Below are 23,003 nucleotides of genomic sequence, written 5' to 3' on the forward strand. Positions count from 1 at the left end.
ATGCAAGGGCAAAACTGGGAACACCATCAGTAAATAATTGTTGGAGTTTACCTTCCTATATAAACCACCAAAACGATCAAGACATGTATGTCAAAAAGAGAAACATTGAATCCCCTGAGAGGCAATCATGTAGTTCTTTTAAGAACACAAAACTGAGAAAACATTATTAATCTTTAATTTTGTAAAATGGGGCTGTTCCACGTGTCAGTTATGGATGGGTATCTTTGAAAGCAAAACTCAAGGAACAGTTTCACTCAGATTCTATTTTTAATGACATTCTCCTTGCCACAACTTTTTGCCCATACTTGTCTCGCTCAGTAGACTATCTGGGGAGGGAAGTGCTCCCAAATGCATGGCTAAGGGATTAACATGTATAAGGTCCAGGTGAGACACGTTAACACACTGATTATTTCAATGGATACTATTTCTATGCAGTCCTGCTTCTTTTTCTCCCCATTTAAATTCTGACTTATTACTATGCTATCCCACATCATTCCCAGGAGCTGTTATTGTCTTTCCCTACTTAAAAATGGTGCCACTTTAGGTTCATACTAAAGAGGAATTTACACAAAAGTTCTAGTAGGCTACACCTACAGCACTGGGGTGAGGGTAATGATGAGGGACGCTTTCAACCAACAGGTTCTCTTTCATTACTGAGCATCTCCCTGCTGAGCAGGTTTAGAGCTTAGTCTAAGACTTGACTTGCTCATTCTCATAGCTATTGCAAGCTAAGCTCCTTCATCTTCTCCTTCAGTACTCAATCCATCCAGCCTAAATAGGAATCTCTGGGGCTGAGTTCAAACTGTAGCTCTGCCACTTACTAAACACCTTGGACAGGTTATTTAAACCTCATCTATAAAACTGGGACTAGTTAAATGCCTTACAGAAATATTCTAAAAAACAACTAACACATAAGGTTCCTGGCACCCAGTAAGCACTCACTAAATATTAGCTATTGTTATTAACATTTGCTCCAGCTGCTGGATGAATGACGCCTGCTGGGCTTTCTTTGTTCCTGATTTTTTATGCAGTCTATCCAGTTCTCTGCAAAGTGAACTGTGCTTTGCAATTTCACTTTCGTTATGCTTTTGGCCTTTTTCTTTTACACTGTATTCAATTATATAGTTCTGGTACTAGCCAAGACTTTGAATTGAATCCATTATAATTAAAAATGTACATTAATTTTGAATAGATGCCATATTAATTATGCCAACTGACTTAATGGAATTTAATGAAATTCAGTTTTTAAGACCAAATCATCCAAATGTAGCAAAGAACAACATTTTTAATATTTTAATAGGGATCTTTTCCAAGCAATGTTTATTGACTATCAAATACCTAAGCTCTTCCTTATGAAGCATTTACTTCTTCAGAACCATCTACCAACTTGTCAGAAGGCAGAGGAAGGGGGAAATGGTTGGGACTGAAGGCAATAAATAGGCCCTTTCATCTAATACTAACATCCCAATCCTACAGACTTTTTTTCCCCTAGGACAATGGATTCGGAGAAGGCAATGGCACCCCACTCCAGTACTCTTGCCTGGAAAATCCCATGGACGGAGGAGTTTGGTGGGCTGAAGTCCATGGGGTCGCTAAGAGTCGGACACCACTGAGTGACTTCACTTTCATTTTTCACTTTCATGCACTGGAGAAGGAAATGGCAACCCACTCCAATGTTCTTGCCTGCAGAATCCCATGAACGGGGGAGCCTGGTGGGTTGCCGTCAATGGGGTCGCACAGAGTCGGACATGACTGAAGCAACTTAGCAGCAGCAGCAGCAGCAGCAGCACAATGGATTATTTCACTCTCTGACTTCTTTTTTGTTCTATATGTAACAAGATTACCTGCTGTGTATTTGGATTAGTATTTAAAAGAAGTACCTTACATTCTCATTTCAAAACTATGTCAGTACTCTCATTTTAATATAGCCCGATGTCCACTCTGGTTCTCATAGTCCAAAAGATGAGCCTAATTTAATGAAACAGAACATAGTGGTAAATATGTAAATAGTGAGTTTTCTCATGTTCACAGAAAAAGTCTAAATAATTAGTAAATCAGATGCTTACTATAAAGAATATGTGCTAATAGGTTTCCACCAAATATTCCCACCAAATTATTCCTGGGACTTCAAATAATTCTTCCCAGTCAAAACTCATCCCTATACGGATTTATTCCTGTAGATGAATCTCCGTATCTCTTTTCAATTTCTTATGGCCCCAATGCATAACTGCTTCATACAGAGATTGGCTAGAAAACTGATTTACACCTGAAATGGAACTAGAAATAAAAGATTCAAAGTATTCTTGAACTTGGTATACTAAGGCCTTAAAAAAAATGTTGTGCTGCATGATTTCCTTTGATACATACTTCTCCTTTTTATGTTTTATTAAACAGAATTCTAATGTCCCATACCCTGGAAGTTATTTAAAATAATATGTAGCTTTGTGAATACAAAGTTGCAAAATAGGCAGATGGATGACAGATGATTTTTTTTTTCTGAGATAATGTTAAGATATGAAGAGAATAGCTAAAGGTCTTTAAAAAGGTTGATCTCTAGGGGCTGAGAGCATCAAAACATTGTTTTGACTAATAAGACATCATGAAAATACACTGCGGACATCAAGGAGGGAATCGTATAATATCCAGACATCATTCTGGGAAAGCACTTGTTTTCTTCTCACTTCAATTCCATTGCCACTGTACTCATTTTAAGTACACTCAATCATAGGCTTATTATATAGGCTTCCAGAGTGCTCCAAAACTGACCCCAAGTTTCTGGCTCTAGCAAAGAGATATATGATTCATTTCTTCAAACATCCAATCACGTTTAGACATTCTCCTAATCTTTCTCCGAACTTTCACTGCTTTCCATTCTTAATGTTATTGTCTCAATTATGTCTTACGGCCTATTTATTAACTGGGCTTCCTGCCTCTGACCTCTCCTATTCCAATCATCCTTTATTAAACTATCCTTGATTAGCCTATATTAGTATCAGGGTGATCGCTTAAAAATAAGTCTGATAATGTTACTCCAGGACTTCCCTGGTGGTTCAGTGGTTAGAACTCTGTGCTTCCACTGCAGGGGCATGGGTTCAATCCCTGGTTGGGGAATTAAGATTCTGCAAGCCATGTGGTATGGCCAAAATAAAGTCACTCCCCTGCTTGAGACATACAAGGAATTCAACCCTGATTACCTTTTCACTTTTATCTCTTTTTGCTAGTCATCCCTCCCCACTGTATGTCCCAGATGTAGGAACTTATTTTTCACAGCTGCCCAAAGCACAGGGCTGCACTCTCCCTTCTAGAACCTAAATATGCTGCTTGCTTGGATAAGGATCTTATCCAAGCTCCCACTTAACCTTTAGAACTTCAACTTTTACCTCTCAAGTCTGGAGTAATCCTATCCACCCCAGTGTAGATGAATATCCTGTTACACCATTTGTAATTCCTTGTCTGCTCCTCCCACTTGACTACAAATTCTTAAAGCTGTATTGTTCAACATGATAGATACTAGTAACATATGTGACCATTTAATCTTACAAATTATATAAAACTAAAAATTTATTTCCTCAGACACACTAACCACATTTCCTATACTCAACAGCCACATGAACCTAGAGGCTACCACACTGGACAGTGCAGATATAAATTATTCCATTTTTGCGGGAAGTTCTATTGGACAGCCAGCAGGCAGGGACTTACCTACTTTAACATGGTGGAGACCCTCAAGTAAATGTTCAGTAATGTTTGGAATTAATAGAATTAGTGAATTCATGAATAAATAATAGGAAAATTGTGAAGTTATTGTCGGCAAATGTGCCCACCCCTGTAGCCTCTAAAGGCCTTTTGCTGAAGTCTTCTCTCCGTCCTCCCAAGTCCAGTGGTTTCCCCTGCTCCTGAGGCACAGTCTCATTAAAGACACCGCCTGGTGCTGCGATTGTTTTGGGGTTAGGTATATTTGCAGTTAGGGTCAGAAGTCCCTATCAGTCTATGTCCCCAGACCTACTCTGACTTTCTTTACATAAGGGAAGTCAAATTTCAAGCCTCTTCTGATGACAGAAGGTTTCTCTAATCCTTCCTGATTTAGAGATTTAAACACACAATGTAGAGGAAGTAGATCAGAATCTTGAGTTACAATCTTAGAATTCTCAATTACTCACCCTATAGTTTTAAGTACTTGTTTCCCTTCCCTGTTGGCTCTGTATGTGTATTAATAGTAGGGGTGTAAACCAGCTATGCCAAACTAAACAATTCTTATGAAAATTCCAATCCAGGAGGAAAGTACATTCAGATATCTAGGTGAGCAGTATCATGGCCTGTAATATCAGTATTTTCCAGCTAATCTACTATCTTCAACTGTTTTATAACATGCATACTTGCTTTTAAATCTGTAATTCCTCTTTTCCATTCTTATTTTAGGTAAAGACTGGTAGAGTGAGAATGTTTTTATAGATTAAGTGGGTCATAGAAACCTGTAAGATTTTAATTACCCAAAGTGGTAAGAGAAGAATTTCATTCAGTTGTTTATTTCAGAAGACATTTGACTATATTCCACCTGGTCAACGGCAGCTTTCCAGAAGCCACTCAGAACACATTCTCTTTACTACTATCAGAGTGCAAGTCTGCCTAGATGCTTACATTGAACAGTAGCATTACAATTTCGTTCTTAGTAATTTTTCACAATTACTTTTAAGCAGCCTAAGTGTATACAGGTCTCATATAACATGTAGGTAAGACTACATGTAGTACGGCATTTTACTGAATTGCATAAATGCCTCCCCAGAATTCCACCAATGGCACTGACTGTCCAATTCTGAGTGGTTAAAATATTTTCAGGTGAGCAAAACATGCGAGTTTCAGGAACAGTTGCTACTATTTCAACAGAAATGTTGATTTTCACAAATACATATACATATTCAAACACATATTAAGATAAAATACAGTTCTATAAAATAATATTTATAAACTACATATTATCGTTAAGCTAAGATCAAAATATTCTGAAAATGTTCAGGGAACACATCAGAAAATGCTTAAGTACGGAGGGCCTCAAAGATGATTCTTTAGTGTTAACATCAGAAGAAAAACACCTCAGAATTGTAAACACTAAGTCAAATTTATCTTCAGAGTTGTGTTAGCTATAGGATGAAAAAGTCACGTCATCTCCGCAGTGAACTTCACTTAGCAAAAAAGTAAACAAATTTCCTCTGCATCAGCTGCAATCAAGGCATTAGCAGTATGCCATGACTGATTACCCTGGGAGCCGTTGCTGAGAAATGGATGTGAAGCACAGGTTTTTATCACTATAGTCTGCAAAAAGCAAGTCCCTTGTTTAGATATCCTAGTTGTAATAAGTGACATTATTAGGTAGTTCTTCTATTTAAATGACATAAGGATTCAGTGTATCAGCAGCTTATAATAAATAAGCCCTTTCAATCTGAGGAGTCCTCTCCCTATAAAGAAGTACTTTTGCTGTTTATAATACAAGTAGCAATAGAAGACCATATGGTTGTGACTTTTAGCTAAAGTAAATGACATTTAAACAAACAGAAAAACAGCATTAGGATATTCGAAGATTTGGACTATAACCTGAATACACAGGACACACTGGGAGTTATCAGTGTTTATAAAGTGCCCATTTTCTAATGTGTTGTCCAATTAAATTATTTTTCAGCTTGCAATTTTATATAAATACTGAGAAGTATACAGTAAAACAGCTTTTTACCAGCATCTTATCCCATTTCAAAGTTTTCTTTTTAAGAACACTATAGACCAGAGCATCCTTAGAACATTTAATCAGTTCTTTTTGAAATGTAAAACTCTATTTCTTACATTTCTGCCAATAACAAGGTTATAAAGGTATAAAATGTTATAAATTATTACAAAATGTTATAAATAAGTTACAATAAAGCATACTGTTACTAACATATTCTATAATACAAAAAGAAAAATGTAAGAAATACCTAGGGCAAGAGCAAAGTAGCCAAGATGGCATGGTCAGGCGCTCTTGCCCCACGATTTGTAAATAAAGATTTTGTAACAGTTGAGATCACTGATAGCATTGTGCATGCTCATCACGAGGTACTCGGTAGTCCACAGGCTACTGCTGGTGTGTAAGCATGTATATATAAGCTTCACCTGGAACACCCTGGTGGACTATGTTATGGTTATGTTTTGGCTGGTGCTATGGCTGCTGTGTCAGCCAGGAGAGAATAACATGTGTGCAATTCCTATGGCTCCTCCAGTCTTCTTCCAGGCTCTTAGCTCCCTCCTCGCCTACCCTGGGTTTAAGGAACAGTGCACAGAGTGATACAGAGTGAGACAACTGGCGTAGTTGGCAGGATCAGCAGACAAAATACTGCATTTCTCATCTACCTACTCTACTGTGGTAACAAACCAGGATTTGATTAACATTTCACCTTTTGTGTATGACGCTGGAATCCATGTTATCGAGAACCAAAAAGCTTTATATAACTTGAAATTTGATAGGTCAAAAATAAAAGTAAAAGAAAAACTTCTAGTAAGTACAGATGTTTTCTTTAACAGTAGCAGAAGATTGCCATGTTTTAACTACAGGAAAATACTGAAATCTCCATAATCATATTTCTACTACCATGCTCCTTTCCAATACAGAGCGGCCACTATGGCTGAAAAACTGAAATTCAATAAATAGAGTTTTAATTATTTGAAAGACTTAGAAAAAAAGATTCTTCATTTTATAATAACCAACCACTGGAAAGCAGTTTACACTTAAAGGAAAGTTTACCAACATCCAGTAATAACTTATCCATCCTTAAGCTGCCAACCAATAAAAGAATCAAAAGAACAAAGTATCTGCAGAATAGTTAAATATGTCCAAACGTACATCATTTCTACTGAAATGCAGAAAACTCTCTTTACCACACCACTTAATTAGTGGGTACTACATGTTGCAAAGGCAACTTTAGCCTTCATAGTAACAAAACTGCCATATCATTTCTGGGAAATTATATCTTCCCTCAAAATGAGAGTAAGGTAGTAAGTTCAAGGTACCTCAGGTTCCACCATTCCTTTAGAAGAGCCAGACAAGACCAAATTCAGAGTACTCCAAACTACGTTGTTCTGAGGCAGGTGAATTTTTAGTCTGCTCTAATAAAAGGGCTAAAATCTATCAAACAGAAGTCACTTAGGGAAATAAACATTTAATCAGCACAATGCTATCCTGGCACAAAGTAACAGGGGCATGCCAGTATTTTCTGCAACTTTCACCTGCAATTATGCAAGATGGTCAAGTAGCCCTACCATGGAAGTAGCTGGAGTTTTCAAGTATTCTATGAAGACTAGGATGAACACAGATTGGCCAGTTCAGTATTAGCATACAGTATGCTGAAGTACAGGAACATCTATATCACTGAAAAATAGAACATCATGCACTTTACTCCAGAGCAAGTCTGCACGAGAAACCAGAAGAAACTGAGTAGAACAGAAACTGAAAGAAAACGCCATCAGACTCTAGTTATATGGACATTTGTCTAAACTTCAAGTATTTTTAAAGTATCTACCAGATGCCAAATAAAAGATTAGGAGTTGGGGAATTAACTGAGATGAAAACAAATCCCTGCCATTAAGAATCTTATATTCTAGAGCAAGGGTCAGCAAATTTTTCTGTAAAACGCCAGACAGTGAAGAGCCCAAGCTTTGCAGGCCATAGAGTCTCTGTTATAACTCAATTCTGCTGTTTTAGTGAGAGTCCCAGACCATACATAAACGAATGAGTGGGCCTGTGTTCCAATAAAACTTTAAATACAAGAAAAAGGAGCATGAAGGGTGTGGGTGTTCTAGGCTATCAAAAGGACCATGGCTTTTATTATGAGATGGGAAGCTACTAGGCTTTTGGGGCAGAAGAGTCTAACATTATTTCTATTAAAAAGCATCATTATTAAAAAAGGATGATTTCAGCTACTATGTGAAGAGTCAGTTCAGTTCAGTCGCTCAGTCGTGTCCGATTCTTTGTGACCCCTTGAATCGCAGCACGCCAGCCCTCCCTGTCCATCACCAACTCCCGGAGTTCACTCAGACACGTCCATCGAGTCAGTGATGGCATCCAGCCATCTCATTCTCTGTCGTCCCCTTCTCCTCCTGCCTCCAAACCCTCCCAGCATCAGAGTCTTTTCCAATGAGTCAACTCTTCGCATGAGGTGGCCAAAGTACTGGAGTTTCACCTTCAGCATCATTCCCTCCAAAGAAATCCCAGGGCTGGTCTCCTTGAGAATGGACTGGTTGGATCTCCTTGCAGTCCAAGGGACTCTCAAGAGTCTTCTCCAACACCACAGTTCAAAAGCATCAATTCTTCGGTGCTCAGCCTTCTTCACAGTCCAACTCTCATATCCATACATGACCACTGGAAAAACCATAGCCTTGACTAGACAGACCTTAGTCGGCAAAGTAATGTCTCTGCTTTTCAATATGCTATCTAGGTTGGTCATAACTTTTCCTCCAAGGAGTAAGCGTCTTTTAATTTCATGGCTGCAGTCACCATCTGCAGTGATTTTGGAGCCCCCAAAAATAAAGTCTGACACTGTTTCCACTGTTTCCCCATCTATTTCCCATGAAGTGATGGGACCAGATACCATGATCTTTGTTTTCTGAATGTTGAGCTTTAAGCCAACTTTTTCACTCTCCACTTTCACTTTCATCAAGAGGCTTTTTAGTTCGGAAAAGTTGGGAAAGATAAAAGCAGAGAGAGAAGATCAGAAGTTATTACAAGAAAACAAGAGTAAGATAAATTTGTCTTGGACCAGGATGCAGCAGTGATAGTGGCAATGTGTGGTCGAATTCTATTTACAAGATATCAGTTCAGTTCAGCTCAGTCACTCAGTCATGTTCAATTCTTTGCAACCCCATGGACTAAAGCACACCAGGCTTCCCTGTCCATCACCAACTCCTGGAGCTTGCTCAAACTCATGTCCATCGAGTTCGGTGATGCCATCCTCTGTCATCCCCTTTTCCTCCTGCCTTCAATCTTTCCCAGCATCAGGGTCTTTTCCAGTGAGTCAGTTCTTCCAATCAGGTGGCCATAGTATTGGAGTTTCATCTTCAGCATCAGTCCTTCCCATGAATATTCAGGACTGATTGCCTTTAGGATTGACTGGTTTGATCTCTCTGCAGACCAAGGGACTCTCAAGAGTTTTTTACAACACCACAGTTCAGAAGCACCAATTCTTTGGTCCTCAGCTTTCTTTATGATTGGTCCAACTCTCACATCTATACATGACCACTGGAAAAACCACAGCCTTGACTAGATGGACCTCTGTTGGCAAAGTAATGGCTCTGCTTTTTAATATGCTGTCTAGTTGGTCATAGCTTTTCTTCCAAGGAGCAAGTGTCTTTTAATTTCAAGGCTGCAGTCACCATCTGCAGTGATTTTGGAGCCACGAAAATAAAGTCTTTCACTGTTTCCATTGTTTCCCCATCTATTTGCCATGAAGTGATGGGACCAGATGTCATTTTGAATGTTAAGTTTTAAGCCAGCTTTTCACTCTCCTCTTTCACTTTCATCAAGAGGCTCTTTAGTTCTTCTTTGCTTTCTCCCATAAGGGTGGTGCCATCTGCATATCTGAGGTTATTGATATTTTCCCCGGCAATCCTGATTCCAGCTTGTGCTTCATCCAGCCCGGCATTTTGCATGAGGTACTCTGCATAAAAGTTAAGTAAGCAGGTTGACAATATACAGCCTTGACATACTACTTTCCTAATTTCAAACCAAGATATAATCATCATTATTTACTAATAGATTGGATGAGAGGGTGAAAGAGGAAGAGAGGCAAGGATGATTTCAAGGTTTATGATCTGAGTGAGCAGAAGAATGGAGTCGCCTTTCAGTGATTGCGAATATGTGAGGGAGGATCCAGTTGTGGAATGAAAATCAGGAGTTTAGCTTTGGACATACTAAGTTCAAGAGGAAAATATTAGACAGACTATTAGATACATGATTCTGGACTTCAGGAAAAAATTTGTGGTTGATATAAATTTAGAACTTAAATTAGACAGTATTTAAAACTTTAGGACAGGATTAGGTCACCTTATGTGTGCATATATAAACAAAATAAGTTTAAAATACAAACCCTTAGTTACTCCAATATTTGGAGGAATCAACAAAGGACACTCGGAAGAAGCAGAAAAAGGAGAAAACCTAAAGACAGCGGTATTCCTCAAACTAAGTGAAGCCAGGCCTGAAGAACAACTACTTTAAATACTAATAGTAGGTCAAGTGGAAGGAGGACTGAAAGTTGACCACTGGATCAACAACAGAACATTCCTGAGAACCGCTCCAGTGAATTCCCAGGGATCAAAGTCTAAGTGGAATGCATTCAAAAGAGAATATAAAGCTCACAGGGGAGTTGGTAAGTATGCACAACTCTTTCCTAAAGTAGGACATGGTGCTCAAAAGGTCTGTTTGTTTGGATAGGAGGTTTTATAGCATGATTGTTTGCTAATACGAACTTACTATATTTCAAAATGCCTAACTGTAACACAGTTACACTATGAATTAAAATCTCAGCTTTGAACTATCACACAATGTTATCCTGAGAAAGAGTATAAAGTGTTCTTCTTTGTTTCTTTATTAGCTTTATAACAAAATTTTACCGTATTTCCCGAGTCTTGGCTCTATATTCCTTAGGGGAGTGGAGTCTATGTTAAATCACCTGCTGTGCTGATCAAGAGAAGAATGCTAGTTCATTTAATGTATTTCCTACCTGCTAAATGCTTCTTCCAATTAAATTATTTTTGGCAAATTAGTGGCTTCTAGCAGCTAACTGAGGAATTCCTATAGTATAGAAAGGCAAGTTATTCAAGATGTTTGAGCTGAGTAAAATTTGTTTCTTTTGAGAGTCACAAATTAAGCTCATTTTCTAGTACCAACGCTCAGCCGATAACTCAAGGGAAAAAATTACCAGCCTCAATATCAGGAAAAAAAGCAAAACCACCACAGTAACACCTTGATAGGGACTGCTTAGTTTCCAAATGCTTACTGTAAAAAATAAATCATCTTTACTGCTTGCCATATGGACTTTTGGAACTCTGGAATGAATAAAACAGCTTCACATCACTTAACTGTTTATGTTCTTTTTCGCCAACTTAAAAACAATATGCTAATTCTTTCATACGCTAAACTCTATATTCTAGGTTCCAAATGAAAATTTTGGTGTTTTGCTTTCTGAAGCACCTACTTAAAAGAATGTTGTTGTTGTTGTTTTTGTCTGAAATTCAAAACATATTTAATATACATCATCCTTATTATGCAGCTCAATCAAGATCTGAATAGCTTTGTCTTCATAACTTATAAACAACAAATATTTTTCTGAAAGGGTGCACAGATATGGGAAAGAAACCCCTTTCATGAAATACAGCACCAGTCTGCTTCTGAGATAGCTGAAAACACTCTAGAGGGGCAGATTGCAAACAGTTTGAATATCGCTTCAGAGTGCTCCAAACTTGGATGAATTTTTGTTATAAATCACCTTGATTAATGGAACACATCTGCTAAAGTAGTTCAATAATAGCTATACAATAATCATGGTTTAAAAAACTCAGCCTAGAATAACTGGTGGGGGTGGGAAAGCCTTCAAAAATCACTGTCTTGTCTTTAGAACTAATACTAGCCCTGATAAGAAATAGCTGCCTTTCTTTTTAAAAATGTTTAAGACAAATACATTGTAAGGGAAGTACAATTTGAGGAGACAGGAGCAAAAATAAGAATAGTAACTGGAGGATACTTTGGGAGAAGTAGTACTGGCATAGTAAAAAATACAAATTTTTCAATAGAGCCAGGCTATCTGTGTTTGAATTCCAACTGTTTCTCTTACTGTTTGAAATTGAGCAATTTATTTAACCTCCCTGTTGTTCAGTTTTCTTGTCTGTTAAATGCTACTACTAACTACCTTTACTGGGTTACTGTCATGATGACTAAATAAACTAATCCTTGAAAGAGTTTCAACACTTAACCCTGTACTTATTCGGTACAAAGTAAATACAGGGTAAGTGTTGACCAAAATTATCACAATTGTTTGTACATTTATAACATACACACCAAAGTGAATGGAATACATCTGGAACAAAACAGCAGTGCCCCCTAACTTATCCTCTCATCAAACATAAAAATCCAAAGGATGTTTTCCTTGAAAAGAATATTTATAAATATATTAAAAAATACATCTTATAGTCCCCTGGTTATTTTTTCTGATTACTTAGCAGAGATTTTATCTAAATCCTTTCATCCTAACATTCCTCTTCTAATAATTTCAGAAGAAAACAACAACAGCGGTGTGCACACTGTACAAAGTACAACTGCACACAAGTACCCAGAAATTTATATGTTTTGCTATCATTTATATGTTTTGTCATTTGTCTGTTGACAATTCTTGCCTCAGATGCTGGGAAAGATTGAAGGCAGGAGGAGAAGGGGATGACAGAGGATAAGATGGTTGGATGGCATCACTGACTCGATGGACATGAGTCTGAGCAAGCTTCGGGAGTTGGTGATGGACAGGGAAGCCTGGCATGCTGCAGTCCATGGCATTGCGAAGAGTTGGATGGGACTGAGCGACTGAACTGAGCTGAATTTTGGCCTCAAGTATATGCTTGTTGCTAAAGCAACTTAGAAGTGACTAGACTGCCTCATGAAATGATAACAGTCATGTGATCGTGAAATAATTATGTAAATAACTAACATATTTGAAAAACAAAAGGATAAGTATCCATGATGAAGACCACAGAAAAATGCTGATATGTTACCTGATACTACATTCTCAACTTTAACATTAGAATCACCATCAGCTATTGATTCCTATGATGGTTAGCACCGTAGTAATAAACATCAAAAGTGTAATAAACATTTGCACAGCTGAACCACAGTCTATTAAGGAAGGTAAATAAATAATAGATTATTTAATAGTCTATTGATCAAACTTACTTAACAGGGCAACAGAGGCTATTACAGGTAAAAATAAATTTACAATGATGAAGACAATTCAACTCCTAATTATATGTTTATATTGGGGATGAAGATAAAGTTACTTAATAGATATAACAGTTCTATTAATAAAATGATAGTGACACAGAAAATTTAAACAAAAGTAGAAAATAAATTTATACTTAGAGTAAGAACAGCACAGCTGAGTAAACAGAAGGCCCTCCTTGCCCCGCCCCAGCCCAGCTGCCAGTTCTGTCTTGGCAGTCATGTGACTGGTGAAGGGGCTGACACATTACATGCTCTTCGCTCTTCCACTCCACTGCGTCTGCTCTTTTTTCCTAACTTGGTTGGTAAGTTGACTACACCAAAGATGTACAACATATCTATTCTGAATATTTAAATAGGATTTTTAAAAAAACTAAACTATAAGACTACATTTGATTTTACCAAATTTTTCATTAACAAGCCAGAATTCCAGACTGCATTCAGTTGTCACATCTCCTTCGAGCCTCCAATCTATAACAATCCCTGACTTTCCTTTTTTAAAGACTTTGACATTTTTGAAGAGTACTGGTCAGTTATGTTGCAGGATGACCCTCAATTATGGTTTGTCTGTTGTTTTCTCATGATTAGATTGAGGCTATAACTTCTTGTTACAAGAATACCACAAAAGTGATGTGCTCTTCTCAGTGCTTCAATTCAGGGCTACATTATGTTGACATGTCGTATTACTGGTGAAGTTAACCTTGATCACTCAGTTAAGGTAGTGTCTGACAGGTTTCTCCTCCACAAAGTTACTATTTCTCCCTTTGGAAAAATACCCTGGGAGAGATACTATGAGACTATGCAAATCTACTATTTTCCTTCAAATCTTTGCCCAATATTTTGACACCACTGGTGAATCCTGCCTTCAACAACTAATACTGAGATGTTTGTATGAGGCTTTAAAAGGAAATAAAATATATAAATTATGACAGTCATGTTGTCTGTGATACAAATATAACACTTACATATTCTTATTCTACTGAATGCATCATTTTAACTTATATTCAAACATGAATAAAAGTTATTTTCGTCAGTGTGTTCAGTTAATGTTAATCAACTGTGATACCAATGAATAACATAATTGAAATGTTACTTACATAACTATGGTTTTTAAAGAAACCTGCTGGACTACTGGTGAGAATTTTGTCTCCTTCCAAACCAATTACTCTTTTACAAATACTTGATTTTGGATCACTCGGGCTTTTTGCAACCACAATGTCACCTCTGAGGGGAAAAAGTCAAAGAAAGTCAGTGTTATTATTAAACATAAACACATGCATGGCACTGCTATAATACTTTTATAAAGCAACTTAAAGCCATACCCTTTATCCTCTCACATATTAACCCTCCCATACATTTACCAGCTTTGAGAACCTCAAGACTAACTTTATGGGTCAGAATCCAAAAATAAGAGTGATGGAAAAACTGTTCGAAGATTCTAAAAATTTTGACAATTCCACGAGAATTACCTTCTTGCACTGTACTTAGTCTGTTACTTCTGTGTCTAAATTTTTAGAACCAAAGCTATAAAAAAGCAATTCATGTAAATATCACCAGACTAACCAAGCAAATTTTACTGCCCTGCCTGTAACACTGACTGACTCTACAGCATATATAAAGGTAGAGACATCACCTATGTTTCCCTAGAGCTTAAAAACCTGAGAAATCGCAGCATGTAAATTATATAAATCTAGATAGTTCATAGTACAGTCAAAAAGACTTATATGTGAAGAAAAATTATCAGAAGACTTAGCCAGAAAGAATACTAAAAATACTAAAAATTCCAAACATACGATACAAAAAATAAATTGGCATATCATACATATAAAACCAATATGGATAGGCTTACATATGGAAGAGATGATTCATGGCATAAGTAACAATTTGCATATATTAGAAGACTAAGTAAGATACTTAAAATTGGAAAGGAAGGAGACAAAAATATAGGACTAATGTCCCAACCAAAAAGAATACAAAACTTTCTGCATGAAATGACATTAAATGAATTCTGTTGCTCACACTTGAAAGGATTTAATATATTTATTTATTGTCTATACCAGGTTCTTAAAATAATTTGATGCTGCTTATGATAAAAGATGCATATATCAAAATCAAAAGTCATAAAAATAAAAGATGATGGTTAAATCAGAAACCTAGTTATTGCTATATGTAAGTATTATGAGTCTGAAACTTTTTGGTAGTCAAGTTAAAAAAGAAATTATGATTATTATCTGCCAATCATTAACTAATAAAATAAGGTTTAGTTTGAAAAGTATGACAAAATTTTTCTTAACAACTAAATCAAAGAGGAAAAGATATGTATATAAGGAAAGTAAAGATAGCATCTTTATCAGAAATTTTACAGAAATTACAACAGTATTCAGAATAATCATTTCTTCAGGCTATTCTTAATAAGAGCTGAATGCTATTAAAACACTAAACTCTATAAGTTGGAGTGCAATATAAGGCTTATACTTGTTTGAAAACGGGATAAAGCATCTCTTTCCAATCAATTGGAACTATGGCAGCAGAACTGTTCAGATGAAGAAATTTGCAAATACTGTAACATATGTAACATACTATAAAGTTGATTATGGCTAGCTTTGGGGAAAGAAATGTTCTCCGTGGGAGTCTTACTCAGCTTAAGTTTGTTAACAAAATAATCAATATGACCCTCAAAACAAACAGCACTTGAATGGCAACATAAAAGATCATAATTTAGTCAGTTTTTTTTATAGAAAGCATTATTACTGTAGACTGTACTTCCAGTGGTCTAACCAGATATTATAGGCACAGAACTTAGATCAAAAAAGATCACCGAGAATTCTCAACTCTTTCAAATAGCATTTTAAAATAAACTTAACAGAACTAAGATTCAAATTTTCCTATATCATTTATAATTATCCTTATTATTCTAGTAGATTATAAGCTTTTGAGATGAAAGATCAACCTCTTACTCAACCTAACATTCTCTATAGGGTAGAGTACATCTCATAAATGAGGTGCTCACTGACTATTCAAAGAGTAAGTAGTAATAAGGGATGACTGTCTCAAGCATGAGAGTTCTGTCCACTGGACTGAAAAATCCATGTGTTCTAGATACCAGATATGCAGAATTTTATCTTCCCTAAATGGATGGCTATTCTGTCTTTAGAAACAGACAGCTAGCAAGAGTTTCTCTTGTCAGGTTTCAGAGATTCCCCTGAAATCTCAGAGTTCTGTGCTGCAGATTAATGAAAAAAATATTCAGTATAGTAATATTTTTAAAGTAGAGTTACCAACTGACTACTTTGGTTGTAAAAGTTACTTTGGTATGTCTCACATAAATGCCAGATTTTGAGCTGTCTTTCCAGCTAATGGGTTCCCTGAATGAACAGAATACAAAATGAAACTCAAAAAAATCTTATTTACTAAATATATTTATTTATATTACCCATCTGACTCCAAAGAGTATCCCCTCCAAAAAAGACAATATTGAAGTATTCATTCAGAAACCATTTAGCCAATGAATTCAGCTTCTTGTTAAGGATGCTTAAAGACTGTGAATCATGTGATTAGCATGGAAAACAGATGCTTGTCTTTACGTTGTAGTGAACTGTAGTGAACTGCAGTGACTAGGTCTCCAGTTAATCTAAAAACTGTAATAAGTTATTTTGATATAAGGTAAAAAGAAAAGGAAGCTAAAATATAACCTGTTATATAAACTTTATTTTATATCTATCAATTAGGCATCCTGAAGTTGTTGAGGATAAAAGATCTGAAGAATTACCTAAGGCCCAAGCTAGACCATAATGCTTGAGGAAGAGAGAGTTTCTATCTACAGAATCTAAGATGGTGGAAGATCAGTAAATGCAAAGAACAGGTTTACAGTGTTCTTGATGATTCTCCAGTAATGTGGAACACACAACAGGAAAGGCCAATAATGAAGGAGGAACGCCTAAACCTACTTATGCCATAAGATAAATAACAGCTCAAGTGAGTAAAATTTATATTTTCTGAAGATGAAATGTAATACAGATTTATTTTTTAAGAATTGTGAAAAACTAACGGACCCCAAATTTTAAGGACTCAAAGAGGTTCCCTTTAGAAATTAAATTAAATGATTAATACTTAACATCAATTCAGAAGGAATAACACTCCAGGAGTTAAGTAGAATAAATAATATCTTAAGGACTGGAAACACCATTTAGAACAGGATTTTAAAAGATTTAGCAGTGAATAATATTTGCCGAGGAATTTTGTAACTTAATATAATTAATCAGAAAACTCATAATAGATAGGATTCTTGGCTCCCAGCTATATACACTGCTATATAGTCTAAAAGTCATCAACTGCTCATCACAGACTACAGAGAATAAGACAATCGCCAATAGAAATGCAGGATTATATTGAAAATTAAAAAATCAAATCACTAACATTTGAATATGTAACTGGCTCCTAAGTCTCTAGTTCAAACGATCCAAGAGACTGCATGTAACTGGCTCCTAAGTCTCTAGTTCAAACGATCCAAGAGACTGCATGTTTTGAGAGACTATTAAAATTTCTCACAGTGAGAGAAAAAATTTGAGTCAAAATTTCATCCAGTTGGGTCATTAATTTGGTTATTTACAGAAGAGTTTTTGAAGCTAACGTTAAGAAACTGCAGAAAAGACACAATATATGTGTGTGTTTTCACCATGAATTTAATATATTTGTGACAGAAATTTACCTTTGGATACCATAAAAATGTCGACTAAGATTTTCTGCAAAGACAATATCTGAATTTTGAATTGTAGGCTCCATTGATGGTCCAGAACACTGAAAGAGAGGTAATTTTTAAACTTAACTTGAAAACTTTTTAAAATATAAATATCTGATCAGGCTTAAAAGAAAATCAAGCAAATGTTTTTTAAACTTGGAGGATGATTTATAATAAGCTGGTAGCTCTGAGAGAAGGTCAACTCTATAGAGAAGCCAGCAAATCTGGAAACACAGGCAAAATATATTTAAAATGGTTTATATTATATTATAAAAGATGAATAACACTACCTCTGGTTCCAAATTTTGGCCATCTTGTAACATTTAAGTGCTCTGAGGGCAGTGACTTTGTCTCTTAAGTTCCCAATTGCTAACCAAGATCAAGAACAGTGCTTAGCATAAAGTTAATACTCAACACATACTTGTTGAATTACTGAACAATAACTTGTTGAACAATTAATGATTTTTTTCTTCTTGCTATGGCCAAATATCATCCAGAAGCTCATGACAGTAATTTAGCAAGTGGTATCATACTATTTTCAACTAACTGGTATCTTTCATTCTCTTCAAGAGAATAGTTTATTCATTTTTGGGGGCTGCAACTTACATTTTCTACTGAAAAGTATTGGCATAATGAGATGCACTTTAAAAACTTTCATATTAGTGTGTTTTAAAACAATAAACTATATATACCTCAAAACAGGTATGAGGTACACAGGAACAGGGAGTTGGTGATGCACACGGAAGCCTGGCGTGCTGCAGTCCATGTGGTTGCCAAGAGTTGGACACGACTGAGTGACTGAACTGAACTTATAACTCAAAACTGTTGTATATTATCATTGTAATCTAAAAAACCTAAATACAACAGTCTTCATTCAATTCAGGTGTATGTAAATAAAACTTTTTACTCAAAACCTCCTACTCAGGCAGAAAAAAAGACCACAATGAAAGTTTTTTGCTATCTCTGTAGTCTACTGGAAGCACCAGTATAGATTAATAAAAAAAATCAAAAGGGAATTTCAGTTAGATATATTTATTTGCCTAAATATAGTTATTAGAATTATTCCAACTTGAGACTATACAACTATAAATCTCTTTAGGGTAAACCTGTAAACATAGCAACATCAATAGCAAAACTCACTAACTGAACAATCAACCAATTTATTATTTCATTTATATGACAAAAGGTGAGTATTGTCATGGTTGGTAGATTTATGATGCAATATTAAGAAAATACACTGGGAAAAGGACAGCCTTAACATTTAAATTTTGACACAAGGCAGAATAAATCATTTGTTTTAGTAACAGTTATTGACACTCTTCACAGTAGTTGAAAAGTAGGATTTTTGAAAATTAGAGAAATATGTGCTGAAATTCCAAGTCTACTTGGAATTGTGGGACCTGTAGAAAGTTACTTGAGCTTTCTGAGCCTCAGCTTCCTCATGTACACAGTATTAGCAGATTTCTAATAAGTAGTTCAGGGGCCTTCCTGGCAGCTCAGTGGTAAACAATTCGCTTGCAAAGCAGGAGATGCGGACTAAGTCCCTGGGTCGGGAAGATCCTCTGAACAAGGAAATGGCAACTCTAGTATTCCTGCTTGGGAAATCCCATGGATGGAGGAGCCTGGTGGGCTACAGTCCACGGGGTCACAAAAGAGTTGAACACAGCTTAGCTACTAAACAACAACAACAGGTATCTCACAGAGTGTAAGAGATTAAATGAGTTAATAAACATAAAATATCTAACACATCCTGGAACACAGTAAGTAGTATTCAATAATGGTAAAAACTAATATTTCATTAGATTAATAGGGGCTTTTGTGCCCCTGAAAGAAACAATACAGGACCACATTTAAAGTTACAGTTCTTCTGTTTTACATCAGTGCTAATGCAAACAAACACTCTTCCTTCAATTTAAAAAATAACATATTTTATATGATTATTTTCTTGAATGTGAGCACTTACCATGAGAACACCACCAACGTATTCAAAAGCACAATGAGCTATGCAGCCATACTGAATAGTATAACCAACAAGTCGAAAGGTTTTTCCCAGAACACCACGAAGCATAGTTCTATGTAGACTCTGCTACCATTGGCCTGATGGTAAATTTCAAAAAGTTTCATGATCAATACTATTTTAAAACACTTAAGAGATAACTCTGCTGTAAAATATTTCACAATTACCCAAAGTGTAGTAAACGCCTAATATGATTTGTGCAGAAAATCAAAAGTTTACTTTCATTTTTGCTATAAAGATTTTTTTAAAGGCAAATCATAGCCACTTAATATTCTGATCTACTAAACAGATTATTCAAATATTACTGTATTTTAAATATAAATTACATAACTAGTACACTCTGAACTTGTCTCTCCCCTTTCATGTCCCAGTTATTTCTTGATATTAAGGCAGATACTTAAGAAAAGATATTAACTCTTTCAAGTATTAATAACAGTTCTTCATACTGTTTCCAGTGATAGAACATCAGTTCTTGTCATAATAGGGCAATAAAGAGAAAAAACTAGAATAAACGTATGAAAAGGCAAGTTTTCAATTACTTCATTTATTAACTTGTGTGATCTTCAATGAATTATTTCATCTCTATGGGCCTTAATAAAATGGAAGTAACAGTATCTCACAGAATGGTTCAAGAATCAAATTCAATTAACATGTCCTAGTGGCTTTGTAAATTGTAGTTATATTCAGCTGTCAGTTATTAATTGCTACTATAACAATGAACTCATGATTATGAAACACCATTAAGAACCATATATTTTTAAAAAGCCATATATACTTGACATACTGATATTCATCTAAAATATTCTTAGTATTTGTCCCTTCTTTTGTATTTACCTGCTACAACTATGTTTCAAGTGTTTCTGAACTAATGGCCTAATGCTTAGGCCTGGACTTCTAGGCACTGTTATCAGATTAAATTTACTAAAACACAGCAACAATAATAACATGTAACATTTGCTCAATGAGTGGTATATAAGCCAGGCTTTACAAATTAATCTCTGTGAGCAAGATATTATTACTATTATCATTTTACAGATAAGGAACCTAAGAGTAGTCAGCTTACATGCTAAACATCAACAAAACTAGAAACTCAAGAACTTAACCATTATGTTACACTGACTCCCATATTTCTCCCTTGCTCTCATAACCTCTATAGTTTTCTATCACATATTACTCATTTTCACGATTCTTTTCCAAATAGCTTCCTTCCCATCTTCAGATTCCAACCCGATCTTCCTTGATGCTCCTACAGAAACTGACTACTCAACCATACTCCTGTTTACTTAAACTGCCCATCAAATGCTTACTTATGCCAATATCCACACCTGGAATATACCCATCATGATACCCATCATGTATCTAGTTAGTAACTCTTCTCTAAATGCTCTCAATAGGCAAGTTGTTGCTTCTCATTTGGGTTCCTAATGTTCATTTTCAATGATTAAGAATACTGTCTCTAAAGTTGGTCTGTCAAAGCAGATACCACGGCTCCACCACATTTTAGCTGTGTGATGTTCAGGTTATTTTACCTCTGTAAATCTCAAGTGCCTTTATCTGTAAAATGGCCTTACTATCACCATCTCAGAGAGTTGTCAGGATTACTTGTAATCAGATATGTAGTTGTGTAGTGAAATGGATCAATAAATGCTAGTTACTGTGTCATCTGCCTGGCAATTAGCATGCACTATATAACCTCATATAATTAAGTTGCATTTCCAAATGTCTAAGTTTCTGCCTATCTTATGTTTAAATAGATTTCTTTTTCCTTTTGGATGCACAGTGCAATTTGCAGAATCTTAGTTCCCTGACCAGGGAGTGAGCCCAAGCCCTAAGCAGGGAAAGCACAGAGTCCTAGCCAGTGGACCTCCAGGGAAGTCACAATAATAGAATTATAGAACCCACAGGATAGGACTATTATTTATCAGTGTCTTACTACTTATTAGTGTTTAGTCACCTATTAAACATAGATTATGTCGTCTCCCCTAACAAGTCTTCACTGGGCCACCCCAACAAATGTTACCTATGCTTTGTATCACTTACCTACCTTCACCATACACTGATTATACTACTTACTGCACTATATTATTTATATCTTTCTCTTATTATATATTTTTTTACATACTATATTTGTTTATATGTCGGTGAGCAGTGACTGTGCACTATTCATCTTTGAATCCTTGGGGCTTGACTGAATTAATGAATATATATTGAACCCAAATCTCCTATATTTTCCACACATCTTTAGTATGATAAAATGGTTATTGTAAGGCCGGACCCCGGGGCCATGATGGGCGGCCCCTCCTCTCTCCCGCCGGCGGGGGAAGTCCCTAATGGAAGGAGCCTCCCAGGTCCCGGGGACCAATGACAGCACACTTTGCCAGCTAAAGCCGCCGGCCCCAGCCACGTAGGACCTGTCAGCCTGCGACGCCTCGGCCTGGCGACCTATCCGAACCCCCGTTCACTAACCGTACCTTTTTGGGCGATCTAGCCTGACCATCCCCCACAACGAACACATATAAACACCTCCCCAGCACAGTCCGGGTGCGGACTACCTTGACCTGCCTCGCTGGGGTCGAGAAGCCCGCCCGGGAGCGCTTCGCCATTAAAAAGCCTGTTAGATACTCTTTTGGTGTCCTCGTTGTTTTTCTACCTAACATTTGGTGCCCAGTGGGGCCGGAGGTGAGGGCCCATCCTGCGACAAGCGGGATTTGCGGACCCCCTTGGGTCTGGCTCGCACCGGACCAGGTCACCCCTCTGGGACCATCCAACCGTCTGGCAGGATACCGGGTAAATTCCATCGGTCGGGTTCTAGGGGTTGTTGCTCCCATGGCGATTATTCCTAGGGAGTCTCGGTCCCTTTAAATCACGGCGGCATCTGGACCCCTGCTCCGCAGGCCAGGCCTGCTATTCCTCGGCTCCAGTCAACTCGAGACGTCCGTCTTGGCTGAGTGGCCCTCTCCTCGCTGAGTTGACAGCCATTTGGGGACGCCCGACCGGACCACTCCCAGCCTTACCGACGATTGGTCCAGGACCTTCGTTTCATAGTCACCATGGGGACATCTGCCTCCAGGGCCAACCAACCTTGGTCTACCCCACTAAAATGTTTACTCGCCAACCCCAGAACTCTACATATCTCCGGAGAAATTCGTTCCAAATGCTTAACCTTCCTTTGTTCTGAGGCACGGCCCAATATTCTTTAGATAACGGCTCACAATGGCTGCCATCTGGAACTTTCTATTTTAACATCCTCT

At 36.9% G+C, this 23,003-nt stretch overlaps 1 protein-coding gene across 14 annotated transcripts in view; it reads right to left on the reverse strand.

The window, feature by feature from the left end:
* Window positions 1-23,003, reverse strand: part of IMMP1L (inner mitochondrial membrane peptidase subunit 1) — a 90,853-nt gene that overhangs the window by 15,022 nt on the left and 52,828 nt on the right. For all 14 annotated transcript variants that reach the window (XM_069554652.1, XM_069554660.1, XM_069554654.1 and 11 more), the window contains 3 exons: window positions 19,699-19,832; window positions 17,706-17,794; window positions 14,095-14,221 (listed from right to left, as the gene is read on the reverse strand). In XM_069554652.1, coding sequence (XP_069410753.1) covers window positions 14,095-14,221; window positions 17,706-17,794; window positions 19,699-19,803 — 321 coding nt within the window. In that variant the 5' untranslated portion in view covers window positions 19,804-19,832. The remainder of the gene's footprint in view (window positions 1-14,094; window positions 14,222-17,705; window positions 17,795-19,698; window positions 19,833-23,003) is intronic.

The sequence above is a fragment of the Ovis canadensis genome, chromosome 15 (assembly GCF_042477335.2).
Source record: "Ovis canadensis isolate MfBH-ARS-UI-01 breed Bighorn chromosome 15, ARS-UI_OviCan_v2, whole genome shotgun sequence".
NCBI classification, from domain to species: Eukaryota; Metazoa; Chordata; class Mammalia; order Artiodactyla; family Bovidae; genus Ovis; species Ovis canadensis.